The sequence below is a fragment of the Podarcis muralis genome, chromosome 16, assembly GCF_964188315.1.
Source record: "Podarcis muralis chromosome 16, rPodMur119.hap1.1, whole genome shotgun sequence".
In the NCBI taxonomy this organism is placed as follows: domain Eukaryota; kingdom Metazoa; phylum Chordata; class Lepidosauria; order Squamata; family Lacertidae; genus Podarcis; species Podarcis muralis.
Window position 1 is genome coordinate 13,937,898 of NC_135670.1, and position 15,844 is coordinate 13,953,741.

Sequence of the window (15,844 nt, forward strand, 5' to 3'; positions counted from 1 at the left end):
AGGATTGAATCCTCTGAACCTTTTTATGAATTCGCACATTGTTGAAATGTGGGATGTTGTAAAAACCCAAAACCAATGATGTACATTTGTATCATATATCTATCTATATATATATATACAAAATTATATGTGATTGGGTTTGCTTTTTCATTTTAAAAGACAAACACAAATATGTCTATACGTGTACATTGGTGGAACTCTGTCCTGTACATATATTCCTTTCTGTTTTGTTAATTCCTGACCCTGTGTTGGGTCTTGATGTGATGAGCACTTTGGAATAAAAGTGAAATATAAAATCAAGGAGAATCAAAGATTCAAGTGTTATTCTTTTAAAAAATGGCTGATTTGAGTTTCCTTTCAGTGACAAAGTCCTGGAGGTTTGAGGAGGAGCTGTACATCAGTGGTACAGCATGAGCTTTAACCACAGAAGGTCTGAGATTCAACCCCCAAGCAATGATGTAGCATGGGTGAAATCACGGGGGCAATTGCCCTGGGTGCAAAATTCATAGGGGCACAAAATTTCAAAAGGAAAAAAAGAAAGAGAAAGCAAAAATAATACATAAAAAAGAGTGTACCCTCCCCACCACACGGAAAATCCCCCCATGTTCATGTGGGCTTTAGAAAGATACCTGCTCCTGACAAATCCCCCATCCCACTTTCCACCATGCTTGCCGCTCACAGGGCGCCACAGCTGCCACTCGGGTAGGTCGCCGAGCTATTGCCCTTTGTTCCAGCCTATTGGTGGACAGTGCTGATGATACTTGCCTTGCCCCGTGCACTAGCAACCCACGTTATGCCACTGTCCCCAGCGGCATCTCCAGGTAGGCTAAGGGGGAGCCTTTGCTCTGAAATCCTAGAGAGTTGCTGCCAATCTGTGGGAACAACCCTGAGCTAGATGGACCGACCCAAGGATCTGCCTCAGTGGAAGGCATGTGCCTGCCTACATTTGACAACATTTGCTTTATTTACAAGTATGCAGCTAAAGGGAGGACACGGTGGAGGGTCACGAGAATTATACGTGCCGGGTGGGGGGGAGTTTTTCTCCATTTCCCATAATTCCAGAACTGGGGGGGGGGGCACCTTGTGAAAATGATTGGCAGAAAGTTCAGGGCAGAGAAAAGGAAGTCTTTCTTCACACCACACAGTTTGCTGATGGTACTCACTGCCACAAGATGGGTCTCTAGCTGAAGACGGCTTATAAAAGGTTTTAAGTAGATGCATGGAGACATGGGCTATCGGTGGCTACTGGTCACAATGGCTGCAAGCTATCCTCAGGATCAGAGGCAGCTACTGTGCATCAGCAGCAGTAGGTAATGCTGCCCCTCTCACGCCGTGCTTGTAGACCTCCGGGGGCATTTGGCTAGCTGCTGCATTGAAGCAGAATGCTGGACTAGACGGACCACACATCTAATTGAGCAGGGCCCCTCTTGTATCCTCAGGACGTAAAGTCCAGTACGTTCTTGAGAAACATGCTGGAAATCACCTACAGTTCCTCTGCAGGAGGAATGGTTTACCAGTGTGTGGAACACGCCTTTAGCTGAATGCCTGCAGTCTGGGGTCAAGCCCAGTGATACAGTTTTGATGCAAACTGGTCTCCATTTCTTATTACATAAATAGGGAGAGTCGTATAAGTGCTCCTCCTACGACTCACTCCTCATTATGCTTGGGCATCTTAAAAACTTGGCTATATGTAACTGCAGCTCTGTAATTTATTTTTTTATACTGGAGATGCTCCATGTATGGTGGTTATGTCTTATCTTGTACAAGTGTTTATGATAAATCAATAACAAATTTAAAAGAAGAAGAAGAACCTGAGCTGTGAGCTGTCCCACCCCCTTCTTCCGCTCCTGCCCTCCTCCTTTGCATAATAAGGCCTCTTAGTGCCCTCTGCTGGGTTAGAGAAGGACTTTGCAAGGAGTCACAGCCTCCCAGCCATCGCCTCTTGGCGGGAACTTAAACGGAAACCTCGAGAAGAACAGAAGAACTTCCCTTTCTCACTCACAGCAGCTGTGGCTGTGGCATGCAGAGCGCCATTACCAAGGAATCATGGCCCATGGTGAGATACATTGCTTTGTTTAGCCCTGCCTTCCAGAGGTGACAAAAGTAAGTGTGTAAAAAACCTCATTTCAGCTTGTTTTAAATTGTGCGACTTGTTTCATAATTGCATAGTTCTGTTCTCCTGCAGTAGCGAAATCTGGAGCTAAGCTTGGCTACCTGCAACTGAAACAACTGCAGATTCTTTCCATGCTTAACCCTGCTCCTTCCTCTGTTCCTTCCTCCGCGCCAGACTTCTGATTGTAAGATCCTCAGGGCAGAGGCCACCTGCCTCCTTGTACTCTGCACTGGCTGCACTGATGGCATGCCCAGAGGGGACCAGGATGGCATGAGTGGTTCTGGGAACCAAGTCCTATAAGGATTGGTTAAAAGAGCAAGGCATGTTTAGCCTGAGGGAGAGTAAGTGAATGACCCCAGAAGAGCCTGACGGCTGGATCTAGGCCAGCATCCTGTTCTCACGGTGGCCAACCAGACACCCTAGTGGGGAAACCTGAAAGGAAGACCTCAGCAGCACAACAGCAATTCTCCGCCTCTGTGAGTCCCAGCAACTGGCATTTCCTCAAAGAATCCTGGGAACTGTAGTGCAGCCCTCACTTTCCAGCACCCTTAGCAAACTATGGTTCCCAGGATTCTTGGAGCAGGGTAGGCTTAAATGCATAGTGTGTTCACAGTCATAGAGTGCCCCCCCCCCGGGAACTGTGGAAATGGTAAGTAGCAACCAAGAGCTCAGCAGCGGAAAGGCCAGGGCAGGGGTCAGTGCAATGAGGGGCTCAGATGCAAAGACTCCTATGAACATATTAATATTACATTGTGATGCAAAAGACTCACCAAGGGGTGAGGAGTGGAGAAGTTCCAGCCTGTTCTCCATAAGAAAGTAGGCTTGCAGTATCCAGGGCCGGCCCACCCATGCGGCAAGGTGAGGCGATTGCCTCAGGCGGCAGGATTCGCAAGGGCAGCAGATCCTGATGTAGCTCTTTCTCTCCCCCACCCCTTTGTTCCTGGTGTAGAACTTCCTTCACCCCTTCTTCCATGGCAGGGAGGGTCCATGTGACATTTTGGAGTCCGCCTCAGGTGCCAAAATGTATTGAGCTGGCCCTGGTAGGATCAGCTCTAAAAGCCCACAGAGCTCCCACATCCAGTTTCCCATGGATGCCACTGAGAAGCCCAGAAGCAGGGTGTGAAGGCAACAGCGCTCTGTCCATCGTCTGTCTCCACAGGCCTTTAAGGGAAGAGTGCTGCTGGACAGGGAAGTTCCATTTAGATTTGCTACGGGAATCCATGCTCTAGTAACATTGGGCTTAGACTGCTGTAATGCACTCCACGGAGGGCTGCCCTTGAGGGCTGCCCAGAACCTTCAGCTATTTTGGAACACAGCCACCAGAGTGCTGACATTTGCGTGGACTTGTATGACACCAATTCTCAACGGCAAAAGACCACAGTTTGGCACGCAAATAATTCTGATTCAACTTGTGAATTATGATGTCAACATTTATGTTTCTTAAAAGTTTCAATTTCGGGTCCCTCCAGATTTTACTTTGCGTGGCTTTTTTCCTTCGCCATTTTTAAATTAGCTTTTATTAAAGCTTTCCTCGTGTCGCAAAACAACCAAATAAACAAGGGAAAGGACATGTGGCATCTCCATTTTCGATTCATAGTCTTCTTCTCTTTTTTACAGTTTGCCACCCATTCCCTCAAGTACAGTGTTGATTCTCTGAGCTTTGAGAAACGGCATTGAAGATCTGAAATAAAAGTAAAATATTGCCTGGAACAGATAAGATGCAACAAAAGCGAATCTGTGTAAAAAAATGCGCCCCTCCCCTCAAAATTCAGCGCTGCGACCTAGATAGGCAGCTGCCGGGTTGGCCTAATGCTAGCGGCGGCCCTGCTGGTGACAACTGGAAAGGCCCATTTCCCCCAGAGATCCCCTTTGCTCCGTCGGCCGCCTCATCCCCCCATCCCCCCCCCCCGGTCTCTCCCTGCCGGTTGGCTCCGCTGGCCATTCTCAGGGTGCCGGCGGACAGGCGGACCGAGAGAGGGGTGGGGAGAGGCGGCCTCTTTCCCAGGCGCGCTCCTGTACGCAGGCTCCGAGGCCGGCTCCTCCCTGACCCTCCAAGGGCGAAGGCGGCAGAGAGGCTCTCCTGTCTCGCCGGCATCTCCAGCCTCATGGAGGCGAGGCCGGGCAGCACCGGCAGCGGCGGCAGCGGCAGCAAGCAGCGCCGCCCTCGGGGGCTGGAGCTCCGCAGAGGCAGGTGAGCCTCGGCGCCCCTTGGAGCGCCCAGCCCGCAGCGGCCCCGAGCGCCGCGAAGAGGTCCGGGGGTGCAGGAACGCGAGGAAGGATGCCCGAGCGTGCTCCCATGATCCGAAGCGAAGTGACTCTGGATTGCATAGGAATATGACCCTTCCGAACTCAAGGTAGGGCCTCTGGAAGAGGATTGCTTAAGAAGAGGATTTGGAGGGCCTGGGGGTGGGGGAGGCGAAAACAGGTGCAGGGGCTCAAGCCTAGCTTCTTTTTAAAAAATGCCTTTTCTAGAGATCAGTCAGAGACGGGGGGGGGGGGGACATTTTCAACATCAGGGTGCAGTTTTAGAGCAAATAAGCACACAGGTCTTTATCGTGGTCCGTGTAGCTCTGTACTGTTTACACTGACTGGCAGCAGCTGTCCAAGGTTTCAGGTGGGGGGACATTCCTAGCCCAGCCTGGAGATGCTGGGGATTGGACCTGGGGGGGGGGGCAATCTGCTTGCAAGGCAGATGCTCTACCACTGAGTGACTAGCAGGGAGCGGCTGTGCCCCTGAGCTTGTGCAGAGCGCCTTCCCTAGCGCAGCCTGTATCCATCCTAACCCAGGATGGGAGGGGGAAGATTGCCAGGCGTTGAACCTGTTTTTCAAAACTGACCCTTCCAAACTTTCTCTCTGGGCCACCAGAGGTTTTTCGGTGGAATCATCCCAGGCACCGGAAACCACAGGAGGGGAGAGTGCTCTTGTGTTCGAATCCTGCTTGCAGGTTTCCCGTAAGTACCTGGCTGAACCCTGTGAGAACAGAATGCTGGACTAGATGGGCCAGTGGGCTCTTCTCGTGTTATTATGGTCTTTTGACCCCTGAACTATGAGCCGGTTCATAAGAAGAGCCTGGCTGCTGCATTAGTCCACACCTCCAACAATGGACATTCAGAAGGACACTGCACAGTGTTGGTAGAACATAGCCATTGTGGCTCATGCCCATTGATAGCTCTGTCCTCCAAGAATTTGGGAAATACTCTTAAAGCTACCCAAGGCGTAGGAGGGCAGCATTCTCAATTAAGCAACCACCTCATCTCTACAGGGAGACTCCTGACCTAGATCAAGCCTGGCTGACTCTTTGCATCTCCCCCTTGGTTAGACAGAACTAGGATCTTTCCTTGCTTCCTGCAATAAACATAGCTTTCTTATTGCCCCAAATTCAGAGTCCTGGTGGGATTACGTGCAAGGTAAAGAGTGATGCCTCAGCTGGGCTCCTGTATTCTGTTCGACTTCCTGCCCAATGCCGACAGATGCTAAACCAGAACAGGAGAATAACTTGTAGAAAACAAAGGCAAAAAGGCAGACCAAAAAAATGGCTTGATTTTATTTCATATGCTATAACAAAAAAAGCACAAATTTAGACCTCCTGTGACCTGTGGGCAATTATTGACAGATACATTTATTTGGTGCTTGATATGTGGTGGAATTAACTTTTTTCTTTTCTTTCTTGGACATATTTCTGAGACTGTTCCAGGGGGAGGGGGGAATATTATTTGTTTCCTTTGTTACTTGCCTTGTATTACCTGTGAAAGATAAACGAACACTTAATTTTAAAAAAAAAACTGCAGAGGGGGTGGAATTTGAGAGGAGGAGGGTAACCAGAGGCCATTGTCAACAAAAGCATTTGCAAGGGTGAAAACCTCCCATGGCCTTTGACCAGGCCTTTGCAAATTCCTGATTGGGCAATCCCAAATGTTGTTCGAAGTGTATAATGTCGTGACTAACAGACCTTACCTGAGCAGTCGGCTGAAGTCTTTGGAGGTGGTGACAGCAATGTGAGTAGGCTCTGTGTGTGTGTCTCTGTGTAAAAACAACAATTCCCTTGATACCTTTTCCCAGGGTGAATTCCATTCTGTGCATCTGGATTTAAGAGATTATGCTTATTCCGTTTACTTCCTGATTTTTCTTGTTGCAAAATAACCAGGAATTTACGTTAACTCTTTGACGCCTATTTGGGGCCTATTTGGAAGGAAGAACCAGATTATTCTATTTCGTACTGGATTGCTTGTTGTTGCTTTTTTTAAAAAATGCAAGTTAAAATGTATACATAGGTTTTTGGCCAAAATGACCCCTCGAGTACTGTAGAAATATGTCTATAATGTATCTATTTAAGTTGTTTTAAAATCAGGAGAAAACCAGGTAAAACTAGCATGCAAATGACAATTATTATTATTATTTATTAAATTACAATCACAAGTGTCCGGCATTAGATATAACAATAACCCAGCTTTCCCTAACCTGGGTGCCTTCCAGATGTTTTGGACTACAGCTCCCATCAGCCCCAGCGATCACCCTTTTGCTGGCTGGGTCTGATGGGTGTTGTAGTCCATTAGGTCTGGAAAACACCACCTTGGCAAATGCTGTAATGGCAAATTCCCTTCCATTTTACTCACTTCCACACTAGTGCTTAACTTCTTTGCCCCGCAAGCCCAGGCACTGAGGAGGGGCAGGGTCAACTCTGCACATTCTCAGAGACACTCTCGCCTTTGTCATTGCTACATATCTTGCAGGGCTTATCCTGGTATTCAGAACAGACCTGAGGCCTTGGAACATAAGACGAGCCCTGAAGTTGGGTCAGGCCAAAGGCCTATGCAGTTTTCCAGGATGCCTGTTTGGGCTTGAACTAGGACCGATTCAGTGCTGTGGGTCAGTTGTCTTTACTCCTTTGTCGATCTTTGAATGCTTTGTGTCCATCCCTGTAGAGTGTGAAGCAGTAACAAAGAGGAGAGTGTCTCTGAGCATGTGCAAGAGTAAGACCCTTCCTCTCCCTTCTGTTTTGTGACTTGAGGACACTCTTGGCCTTCATTTGAGTTGTTGAAGGCATGGGCAGGATAACAGTTGTAGGGCTTCATCTGACTCAGCCTTAGAGCCATAGCTCAGTGGGTTAGAGAGTAGTGCTGATAAGGCTAAGGTTGCAGGTTCGATCCTTAATGTGGTACAGCTGCGTATTCCTGCATCGCAGGGGGCTGGTCTAGGACACCTTCCAGCTCGACAGTTATATGATCAAGACAGAGTAGAGTAAGTAGTAACAGAAAAAAGAGTGCCTCTGGGGGCATGCAGAGTGCATTTCTTTCATTAGTGGGGAATCTCAGGCCCAAGGGCCAAATGTGACCCTGCAGCCTTCCCTATTGGGTCTTTCAAAGTCACGCCCCTCACTGGCCTCGACTGTGTTTGCTTGTCTGCAAAATGTCCTTGAACTCTGAGAATGCCTCTCCTGTGCCTTGATGGAGGACAGAGAGGGGTGTGCGCAGAAGGGTAAAATTCGCATTTGTTGCTTTGCACGCTTTTGCCTCTGGCCCTGCCAACTGTTGGCATGTCGCCATTGGGCTGGAAAAGACTCCCTGCCTTTGCAGCAGTGAGCGGTTGCATCTGATCCACACATGTCACAAGAGCAGGGAAGCGGGCATCTCAGCCGTTCCCTGGGACCACTGGTCTGGGGGTCTTTCTCTTACAGGGTGAGGCAGGGTCCTGTCAACCCTTGGGGTGCTTTATTGTGCTTTTTTTGCACAGATCTGGAGTGTGCAGTTCCTCCTGCCTTGCATTGCTTTTTCAAATCCCCTCTTTGAAAACTGGAGTTCTCAGAACCTCCTGAACGCTTGAGATGGGCATAATCCGAGTTTATTAGCTTTTTCGCCCTTCATCGATGGAGGCAGAGTTTTCCCTTCTGTTACTACTTTTTTCAATTCCCTTTCAGGTGCAGCTGTGCTTTGACAGGGGCCAGACGCCGGCCACTGTTCCTGCCTCCCGCTTAGGGGGTGTAACTGGTTCCCGATGGCTTCTCAGGGGACCCCCAAGGACTCGTAAGTACCAAAGCCCCGTGAGATCTGACTTGGGGAGAATATACTTTGAAAAGAGCCGGGATAATAAGCATCTTAACCCTCAGAACCACTTGCAGAGACTGAAACGTGAGAATGATACCTGGGATGCCTTTGAGCACATTGCTTCCTGAGCCTTTTGGGTAGGGATTTTGTAACATATACAAGAGTCCCGAACGTGACACCCCCTCATAGATGAGTTACTGTTTTTCATGTTAGAGGGTGGTTTGTTTATTTGTTGTTGAGTTAAACAGAATCCCTTCTCAAGCAGAGGTTGCTCATGGGCCTGTGGGGTGTAGTCGAGTGTGGTGGGCCAGAGTGGGGAGAGCTCTGGGTTCAAAATCCATGAAGCTTTTCTTTGGCCCATCATGGCTAAAAAGTAAAGGGACCCCTGACCATTAGGTCCAGTTGTGGCCGACTCTAGGGTTGTGGCGCTCATCTCGCTTTACAGGCCAAGGGAGCCGGTGTACAGCTTCCGGGTCATGTGGCCAGCATGACCAAGCCGCTTCTGGTGAACCAGAGCAGTGCACGGAAACACTGTTTACCTTTCCGCTGGAGTGGTGCCTGTTTATCTACTAGCACTTTGATGTGCTTTTGAACTGCTAGGTTGGCAGGAGCAGGGACCAAGCAACGGGAGCTCACCCCGTCACGGGGATTTGAACTGCCGACCTTCTGATTGGCAAGTCCTAGGCTCTGTGGTTTAACCCACAGTGCCACCTGCGTCGCTCATCATGGCTTACGGGGAGGATAAAATGGGATGATCTCATGAGCTTCTTAGGGGATTTGTAGGGTACAAAGGTGGTTAAAAAACACACCTGAGTGTCTGACTAGGACCTGAGAAAGCAGGGTTCAAATCCCCACTTGGCCACAAAGCTCACTGGGTGACCCTGGGTCAATCACTTCCTCTCAGCCTAACCTCCCTACCTCACAGGGTTGTTGTGGGGATTTAATAAGGAGGAGGAGAACAATGTACATGACCTTGAACTCCTTGGAGAAAAAAAGTGGGATATAAATGCAATAAAAAATAATAAATTTGCCCATGTTTGCAGAACTGCAATGAACCTTAGAATCATAGAATTGTAGAGTTGGAAGCAGAACCTACACAACACAAAACACTGTTGCTGTATGTAGATTTTTTGTTGTTGTTGTTGTTTTATTATCTTATATTTTGGAAATGTACATCCAGGTATTCCCCCCCCCCCTTTAGCTTGTTTAGCTTATACGTAAATCTGGAACTGTTCATATACCACCCATCTGACCGGGTTGCTCCAGCCACTCTGGGTGGCTCTCAACAAAATATTAAAAACCCAATTTCGTTATACAGTACTCAGAGTATAGCCGTTGAAATGAATGGACCTAAGTCAGTCATGCCCACTGATTTCAATCAAGGGTCCCTCTAGATGTTGCTTTTATTGCACATTCATGATGGTATCGGTGCAGTGAGACACTTTTCAGTACTGATTGCACCTGCCAGCATGGGCCAGCAGTCAGGAAGGATGGGATTTAAAGCCCAGAGATATTTGGAGGGCTGCAGGTTCCCCCACCCCCACTCCTGGACGAATACAATGAATCCGTGATGCATTCCACCAGAATCTGCCCAGTGGCGTGGATGGGGAAGGGTGGAGTGGGACCAAAGGGGTGGGGGAATGAAAATCTGCAAGCCTCAGTTAGGAACGGTTGAGGGAGTTGGGTAGGTTTCGCTTGGAGGAGAGGAGACTGAGAGCTGATACAATAACCATCTTCAAATATCTGGAGGATGTTTCCACATGGAAGACAGAGCAAGCTTGCTTTGAGCTGCTCTGGAGGGTAGAACTCAAACCAAAGGATTCAAATGACAAGCAAGGAATCATAGAATCATAGAATCATAGAGTTGGAATAGACCACAAGGGCCATCGAGTCCAACCCCCTGCCAAGCAGGAAACACCATCAGAGCACTCCTGACATATGGTTGTCAAGCCTCTGCTTAAAGACCTCCAAAGACGGAGACTCCACCACACTCCTTGGCAGCAAATTCCATTGTCGAACAGCTCTTACTGTCAGGAAGTTCTTCCTAATGTTTAGGCGGAATCTTCTTTCTTGTAGTTTGGATCCATTGCTCTGTGTCCGCTTCTCTGGAGCAGCAGAAAACAACCTTTCTCCCTCCTCTATGTGACATCCTTTTATATATTTGAACATGGCTATCATATCACCCCTTAACCTCCTCTTCTCCAGGCTAAACATGCCCAGCTTCCTTAGCCGTTCCTCATAAGGCATTGTTTCCAGGCCTTTGACCATTTTGGTTGCCCTCCTCTGGACACGTTCCAGTTTGTCAGTGTCCTTCTTGAACTGTGGTGCCCAGAACTGGACACAGTACTCCAGGTGAGGTCTGACCAGAGCAGAATACAGTGGCACTATTACTTCCCTTGATCTAGATGCTATACTCCTATTGATGCAGCCCAGAATTGCATTGGCTTTTTTAGCTGCCGCGTCACACTGTTGGCTCATGTCAAGTTTGTGGTCAACCAAGACTCCTAGATCCATCATGGCTTAAGAGTAAAGGGACCCCTGACCATTAGGTCCAGTCGTGGAGATTCCTGTTAAACATTAGGAAGAAATTTCTGAGGGTAAGAGCTGCTTGACAGCAGAAGGTGGTGGCCTCTCCTTCACTGCTGATTTTTAAGCAGAGGTTGGATGGCCACCTGTCGGGGATTCTTTAGCTGTGGTTCCTGCATTGTAGGGCGTTGGACTAGATGATCCTTGGGCAATCCTTCCAACCAGTGCCAGATTTACATATAAGCTAAACAAGCTATAGCTTAGGGCCCCACTCTCTTGGGGGCCCCAGAAAAAATTTAAAGGAAAAAAAAAACCCATGGTGTACATTTCCAAAATATAAGATAAAAAGCATATTATGTTATGTGCAAATGGCTTTAGATACCTAGTAGGTCCTATAAATCACCATATAGCATATATTCAACACACAAAAACAGCGACAATTTGTTGTTGACAAAGGACAGTTGGCCATATAAAGGGCCCCATTACCTTCAGTAGCTTAGGGCCTCATCAAACCTAAATCCGGCCCTGCATATGAATAATAAAAATCATTATGAGTTAGTTAGTTGTATGCAGCCCGTTATTTCTGTTCTGCACCCAACACATTTTTTTCGTTAACTCCAAATTGGACCAGTTGTATAAGCCTCACCTCCCTGTTGTTTTCAGTTACAAAATGCAGCTGCCTAGGTGTGCCCTCTTGGGTTTCCTTTTCTGCATACTCAGGTATGTGTTTGGGGAGGGAGTGGAATGTTTCACACCTGGATTAGTCAAGTTGCATGTTACTTACGGTATGAGGATTTGAAGTGTTGAGTTTCCAGTTTTCTGGGCAGGTGCACAGATTTCCTTTAGGTACCCTGTTCCCCGCCCCAGTGCTGCCACAAGTGCACTGGTGGCTTAAATCTTCCGCTTCCCTTCTTTTAAAAAACAAAACAGCAAACAAAGGAATCGGTTCCTCAAAACCTGATTTTCCTGTCCAGAAATGAGCACGGGGGTGGGAACGCTTTCTTCTTGGCGCTGTGCTCCATTCGTGTGCCAGGTGGGGGAGGGATAAGAATATGGGGTGGTAAATAGATTGGCGGGGAGGAGGGCGGAAACCGCTACCAGGCAAGGCCTTGTCGTGTAGACATGCCTTCGGCTTATTAGATTAAATCTGTCGCTCTCTTTCTCGCTCTGCTTCAGATCCAGCCTTTGGTAACCTGGGGCGCTCAAGACACTTTGGACTACAGCTTCAGTCAGCCCCAGTGATAGGAGTTGTGGTCCAAAATTTCGGGAGGCAGGGATGGGAGAAACTGTCAGTTTCCTTTCCCCATTTTGCCGATCTGGAGTTGAGCTCTCCACATTTCCGCCTCTGTCCTCATGTTGGTGGTGGGAAGCCCTCGTGAAAATTCATGAGCGTATTTCTGTAGGCAGTTTTGCCTAACGAAAGACATTTTTGCAAAGCCGTTTCCTAATGCATTTGGGCATTATATTTAGATACGCACTTTAATGCACATTTGTATGCGCATTTCTGTACATATGGCTGAGGAACTGCGCTGCAAAATTGGGAAGATTGCAGATTTCAAAGGAAAGCTGTGTTTTGGTTCTTGTATTGTTCCAGAAACCCCAAAAGCAGGTCCTAGCTACCTTTTCGACTTCCCTTGATCTCCCTCACCTAGGGTCACTTTGAGCCATTGTAGGATACTCAAAGGGTGGTTAGGCCCAGCCACCCAGCCCCACTCTGAGCACTGCGACCACAGTTACACAGTGTTCTCATGGAGGGGAAGCATTGAAGGCTTGGATTGTGGTATTTATGACCCACCTGCCTGGCCTGAATTGCTTTTGACTCCTCTTTGAGAGGGAGGGAACGTAGTACAGTGGTAGACTGCTTCCTCTGCTTACAGAAAGTCTCAGATTCAATTCCCAGCATCTCCAGTTAAAAGGGATCAAGAGACAGGTGGCGGCTGCCTGAGACCATGGAGAGCTGTTGCCAGTCAGAGCAGGCAGTACTGAGCCTGATCTAGCCCTGATTTTTCAGAATCTTGAGGGCTAGAATCTTTATCACTCTTTTTTAAGCAGGACTGTAGCTCAACGTTAAGACTGCTTGCTATGCAATCGGGGCACCTTCAGTTAGGAAGGATCAGGATCAGCAGGTAGTTGGTGAAGGGGGAAGCTCCCCTTGCTGGCTGAGACACTGGAGAGCCGCTGCCAGCCAGAGCAGGCAATACTGCGCTAGATGGACGAGTGTCCTGATTTGCTCACAGCTACATCAGTTTAATGGCTGCTTCTCCTCTCCCAACCTCCAGGTTCCATTGTGTGGGGATCATCTTCTTCCTCCTTGGCCTGGGAACTCTCCTGCCCTGGAACTTCTTCATCACGGCCATACCGGTGGGTCCTTTGCTTTAGGCACCTTCTTCTCTGGGCATCCGGGGCGGGGGGGCGGGGAGGATGACACGTTTCCAGGGCTGAGCCCCAGGACAGGGTTGGGATATGAATACTGTAGATGCTCAGAGAGGATATCTTTATTAGATATTATCCTTCCTCCTTTACGTTTGTGAGTTCAGCAGAAGGCACCCTTTTGCAGATTAACAGGGAAGTTTGGATAGGCTAGTTTTAGCCTTTTGAGTTTAAGTAATCCAAGATGCTTTAAGGCAGACTGCCTTCTCCCTTGTATTTTCCCCTTTTCTATCCCTTAAAATAACAACCACACAGTCTTGTAAAAGGTAAAAAAAGACAACATTTACTCACTCAGAATACTTGTTGAAGAGTTAACAGATACAGCAGCTTTGTCTGGGCAGGCTTAACATGGTAATTCAGTAACAAAGACATACCGTATTTTTCGCCCTATAGGATGCACCGGCCCATAGGACGCACCTAGTTTTCAGGGGGGGAAATCAAGGAAAAAAATATGATTTCCCCCCCGCAGCTCTGGGAGCAGTGGACAGGCTGCACGCAGCCTGTGCGCTACTCCAAGACCTTCTCCCTGCTTTTGCGGGAGGTGGCGGAATTGCCCCACCTCCCGCAAAAGCCCACAGGAGCCCCGCGTGACTCCTGCGGGCTTTTCGACCAGGAGGGAGAGGGGACTGAAACGGCCAGTCAGTCCCTTCTCCCTCCTCGGGGAAAAGCCCCCAAGAGCGGCACCCTCTTTAAAGGGTGCGCGGCTCCTGCGGGCTTTTCTAGGAGGTGGGGGAATTCCCCCCCCCCCGTAGAAAAGCCAGCAGAAGCCGCGGAGCCCCTTTAAAGAGCGTGAGGCTTTTGTGGGCTTTTGCGGGAGGTGGGGGAATTCCCCCATCTCCCGCAAAAGCCCGCAGGAGGGAGAAGGGACTGACTCTGCCAGTCAGTCCCTTCTCCCTCCTTGGGGAAAAGCCCCCAAGAGCCGCTCGCTCTTTAAAGGGTGCGTAGCTGCTGCGGGCTTTTCTAGGAGGTGGGGGAATCCTCCCCCCCTCGTAGAAAAGCCAGCAGAAGCCGCGGAGCCCCTTTAAAGAGTGCGCGGCTTTTGCCTGCTTTTGCGGGAGGTGGGGGAATTCCCCCATCTCCCACAAAAGCCCAAAAGTCGCGCGCCTTCCTGCTGCCCCCCATCCTCTGGGGCTGGCGATGGGGGAAGCGCTGCTTTCCCCCACCGCCAGCCTCAAAGAGCAGACTCTCCTGGCTTCAGCGGAAGCAACACGAAGCCTCCGGAGCGCAGGCTTCGGAGGCTTCGAGTTGCTATCGCTGAAGCCAAGGAGTCTGCATTCGCCCCATAAGACGCACACACATTTCCCCTTCATTTTTGGAGGGCAAAAAGTGCGTCTTATAGGGCGAAAAATACGGTACTTAGGTCTAGCTTAGCAGATGTTCTCATGTTGCTGGCATGGTGGAAAGAGATAGGAAGAGTAAGAGTGGGAGCGTCTCTCACAGAAACCTTTCTAGAAAACTTGCAGGAAAACTCTGTGAGCTTCGTCTCCTGTCGTGTGCCTATCTAGCAAAACATGAATTGTTGGCTTGACTGCACGTGGTTAACTATCTCATGTGCAGCTCACGCCAGGAATCATCGCCCTTGTTGCACACTCACTTCTTTGCATTTCCTGTTCTTCAAAATAAGAGGAAACTCTGAATCCAGCTGCGCTCTAAGGCCGTTTGCCCAGAATGAATTAGGCTGCATCCCTGGATCCCACTTAACCTGGAAGCAGGAACGGAAAGGATAGTCTCCATTTCACACGTATGAGTTCATTCGCAAGGCCTTTCCATCCCATTCTGGCATCAGTCCGTAAATTGTTTGTTTTAAAAAAAACAGCTGCACAAATATGCGGATTGCTCTTTGCCTATCCAACCCTGCAGTTCCACCTTTGGGGTGCTCAGAAGGGGGAGGAGGAAGAGAGGAAATGGAAGCCCCATTGTGCCAGTGGCACGCAGTGATGGAGGCTGTTTGTGATGGCAGCGTGGCTTCCTGTTGTTTGGTGCTTTGAGGAAACTGTGTCGAGTTGCGGGCTTAGCTCACCATAGCCAGCCCTGGAACTTCCATCGATTGCATAGCATGGCAGGGATGAGCAAGGTGCAGTGGAGCATGTGCAAAGTGTCCTTGCACCATGCCTCAATTAGCCTGCACGCATGTGGGTTAAGAGGGGAAGAGCTTTAACGGTCCAACAATGTGTATTGTATTTTTATCCTGTGAACCACCCTGCGATCTTGCAATGAAATGGGGTATATAAATATCTAATAAATAACCATGGTGTAGGGCGAGTCTGAGTCCCGGCCCCTCTCTTCCTAGGGAATTGAACACACAGACACCGCTCACACAGAGTATAACCTTCTTTTCAGTATTTTCAGTCTCGGCTCATTGTGGGGAACTGCTCAGCTGGCAAGGAGGAGGATGGGAACTGGACAGGCCTGGGACTTGAACCCTCATCCCACTGCAGTGATGACTTTAACTTCAGCAACTGGCTGACTCTTCTTTCCCAGCTGCCTCTGCTCCTCTTCACCCTTCTCAACTCCCTCCTCTACCAATGGTGAGCTAGCTTGCTTCCTGCTCCTCCATCTTGGCCCTGATCCCATGCCCAAGATGATTGTTGCCCACCTCTGTCTCCACACTCTCCCAGGTTCCCTTTCCGGGTGCGGGTGAAGCGTAATCCCCAGATTCCCAGCTTTCATTTAAAAGAAGGAAAAGCAAGTGTCTGTAGAACCTGAGACGTGAGGCAAAATGTACAGGCCTGC

The 15,844-nt window shown here is 49.0% G+C and overlaps 1 protein-coding gene and 1 long non-coding RNA gene across 14 annotated transcripts in view; one reads left to right on the top strand and one right to left on the bottom strand.

The window, feature by feature from the left end:
• The first annotated feature begins 1,972 nt into the window (after nt 1–1,972).
• Nucleotides 1,973–15,844, top strand: part of SLC29A2 (solute carrier family 29 member 2) — a 29,622-nt gene continuing 15,750 nt past the window's right edge. Inside the window, exons 1-7 of one of the 13 annotated variants that reach the window (XM_077920369.1) lie at nt 4,024–4,467; nt 4,982–5,065; nt 6,845–6,980; nt 8,029–8,134; nt 11,345–11,401; nt 12,961–13,042; nt 15,452–15,639. In XM_077920369.1, the coding sequence (XP_077776495.1) occupies nt 8,106–8,134; nt 11,345–11,401; nt 12,961–13,042; nt 15,452–15,639 (356 nt within the window). In that variant the 5' untranslated portion in view covers nt 4,024–4,467; nt 4,982–5,065; nt 6,845–6,980; nt 8,029–8,105. Of the gene's footprint in view, nt 2,104–4,023; nt 4,468–4,981; nt 5,066–6,089; nt 6,110–6,844; nt 6,981–8,028; nt 8,135–11,344; nt 11,402–12,960; nt 13,043–15,451; nt 15,640–15,844 lie in introns of those variants that run through there. The other 12 variants (XM_077920370.1, XM_028709857.2, XM_028709858.2 and 9 more) reach the window with 12 other exon arrangements.
• Nucleotides 5,637–11,869, bottom strand: LOC114586424 (uncharacterized). Its single transcript, XR_003704119.2, has 2 exons — nt 11,466–11,869; nt 5,637–5,857 (listed from the first exon to the last, which is right to left on the bottom strand). It is a non-coding gene; the product is annotated as an uncharacterized LOC114586424 (long non-coding RNA).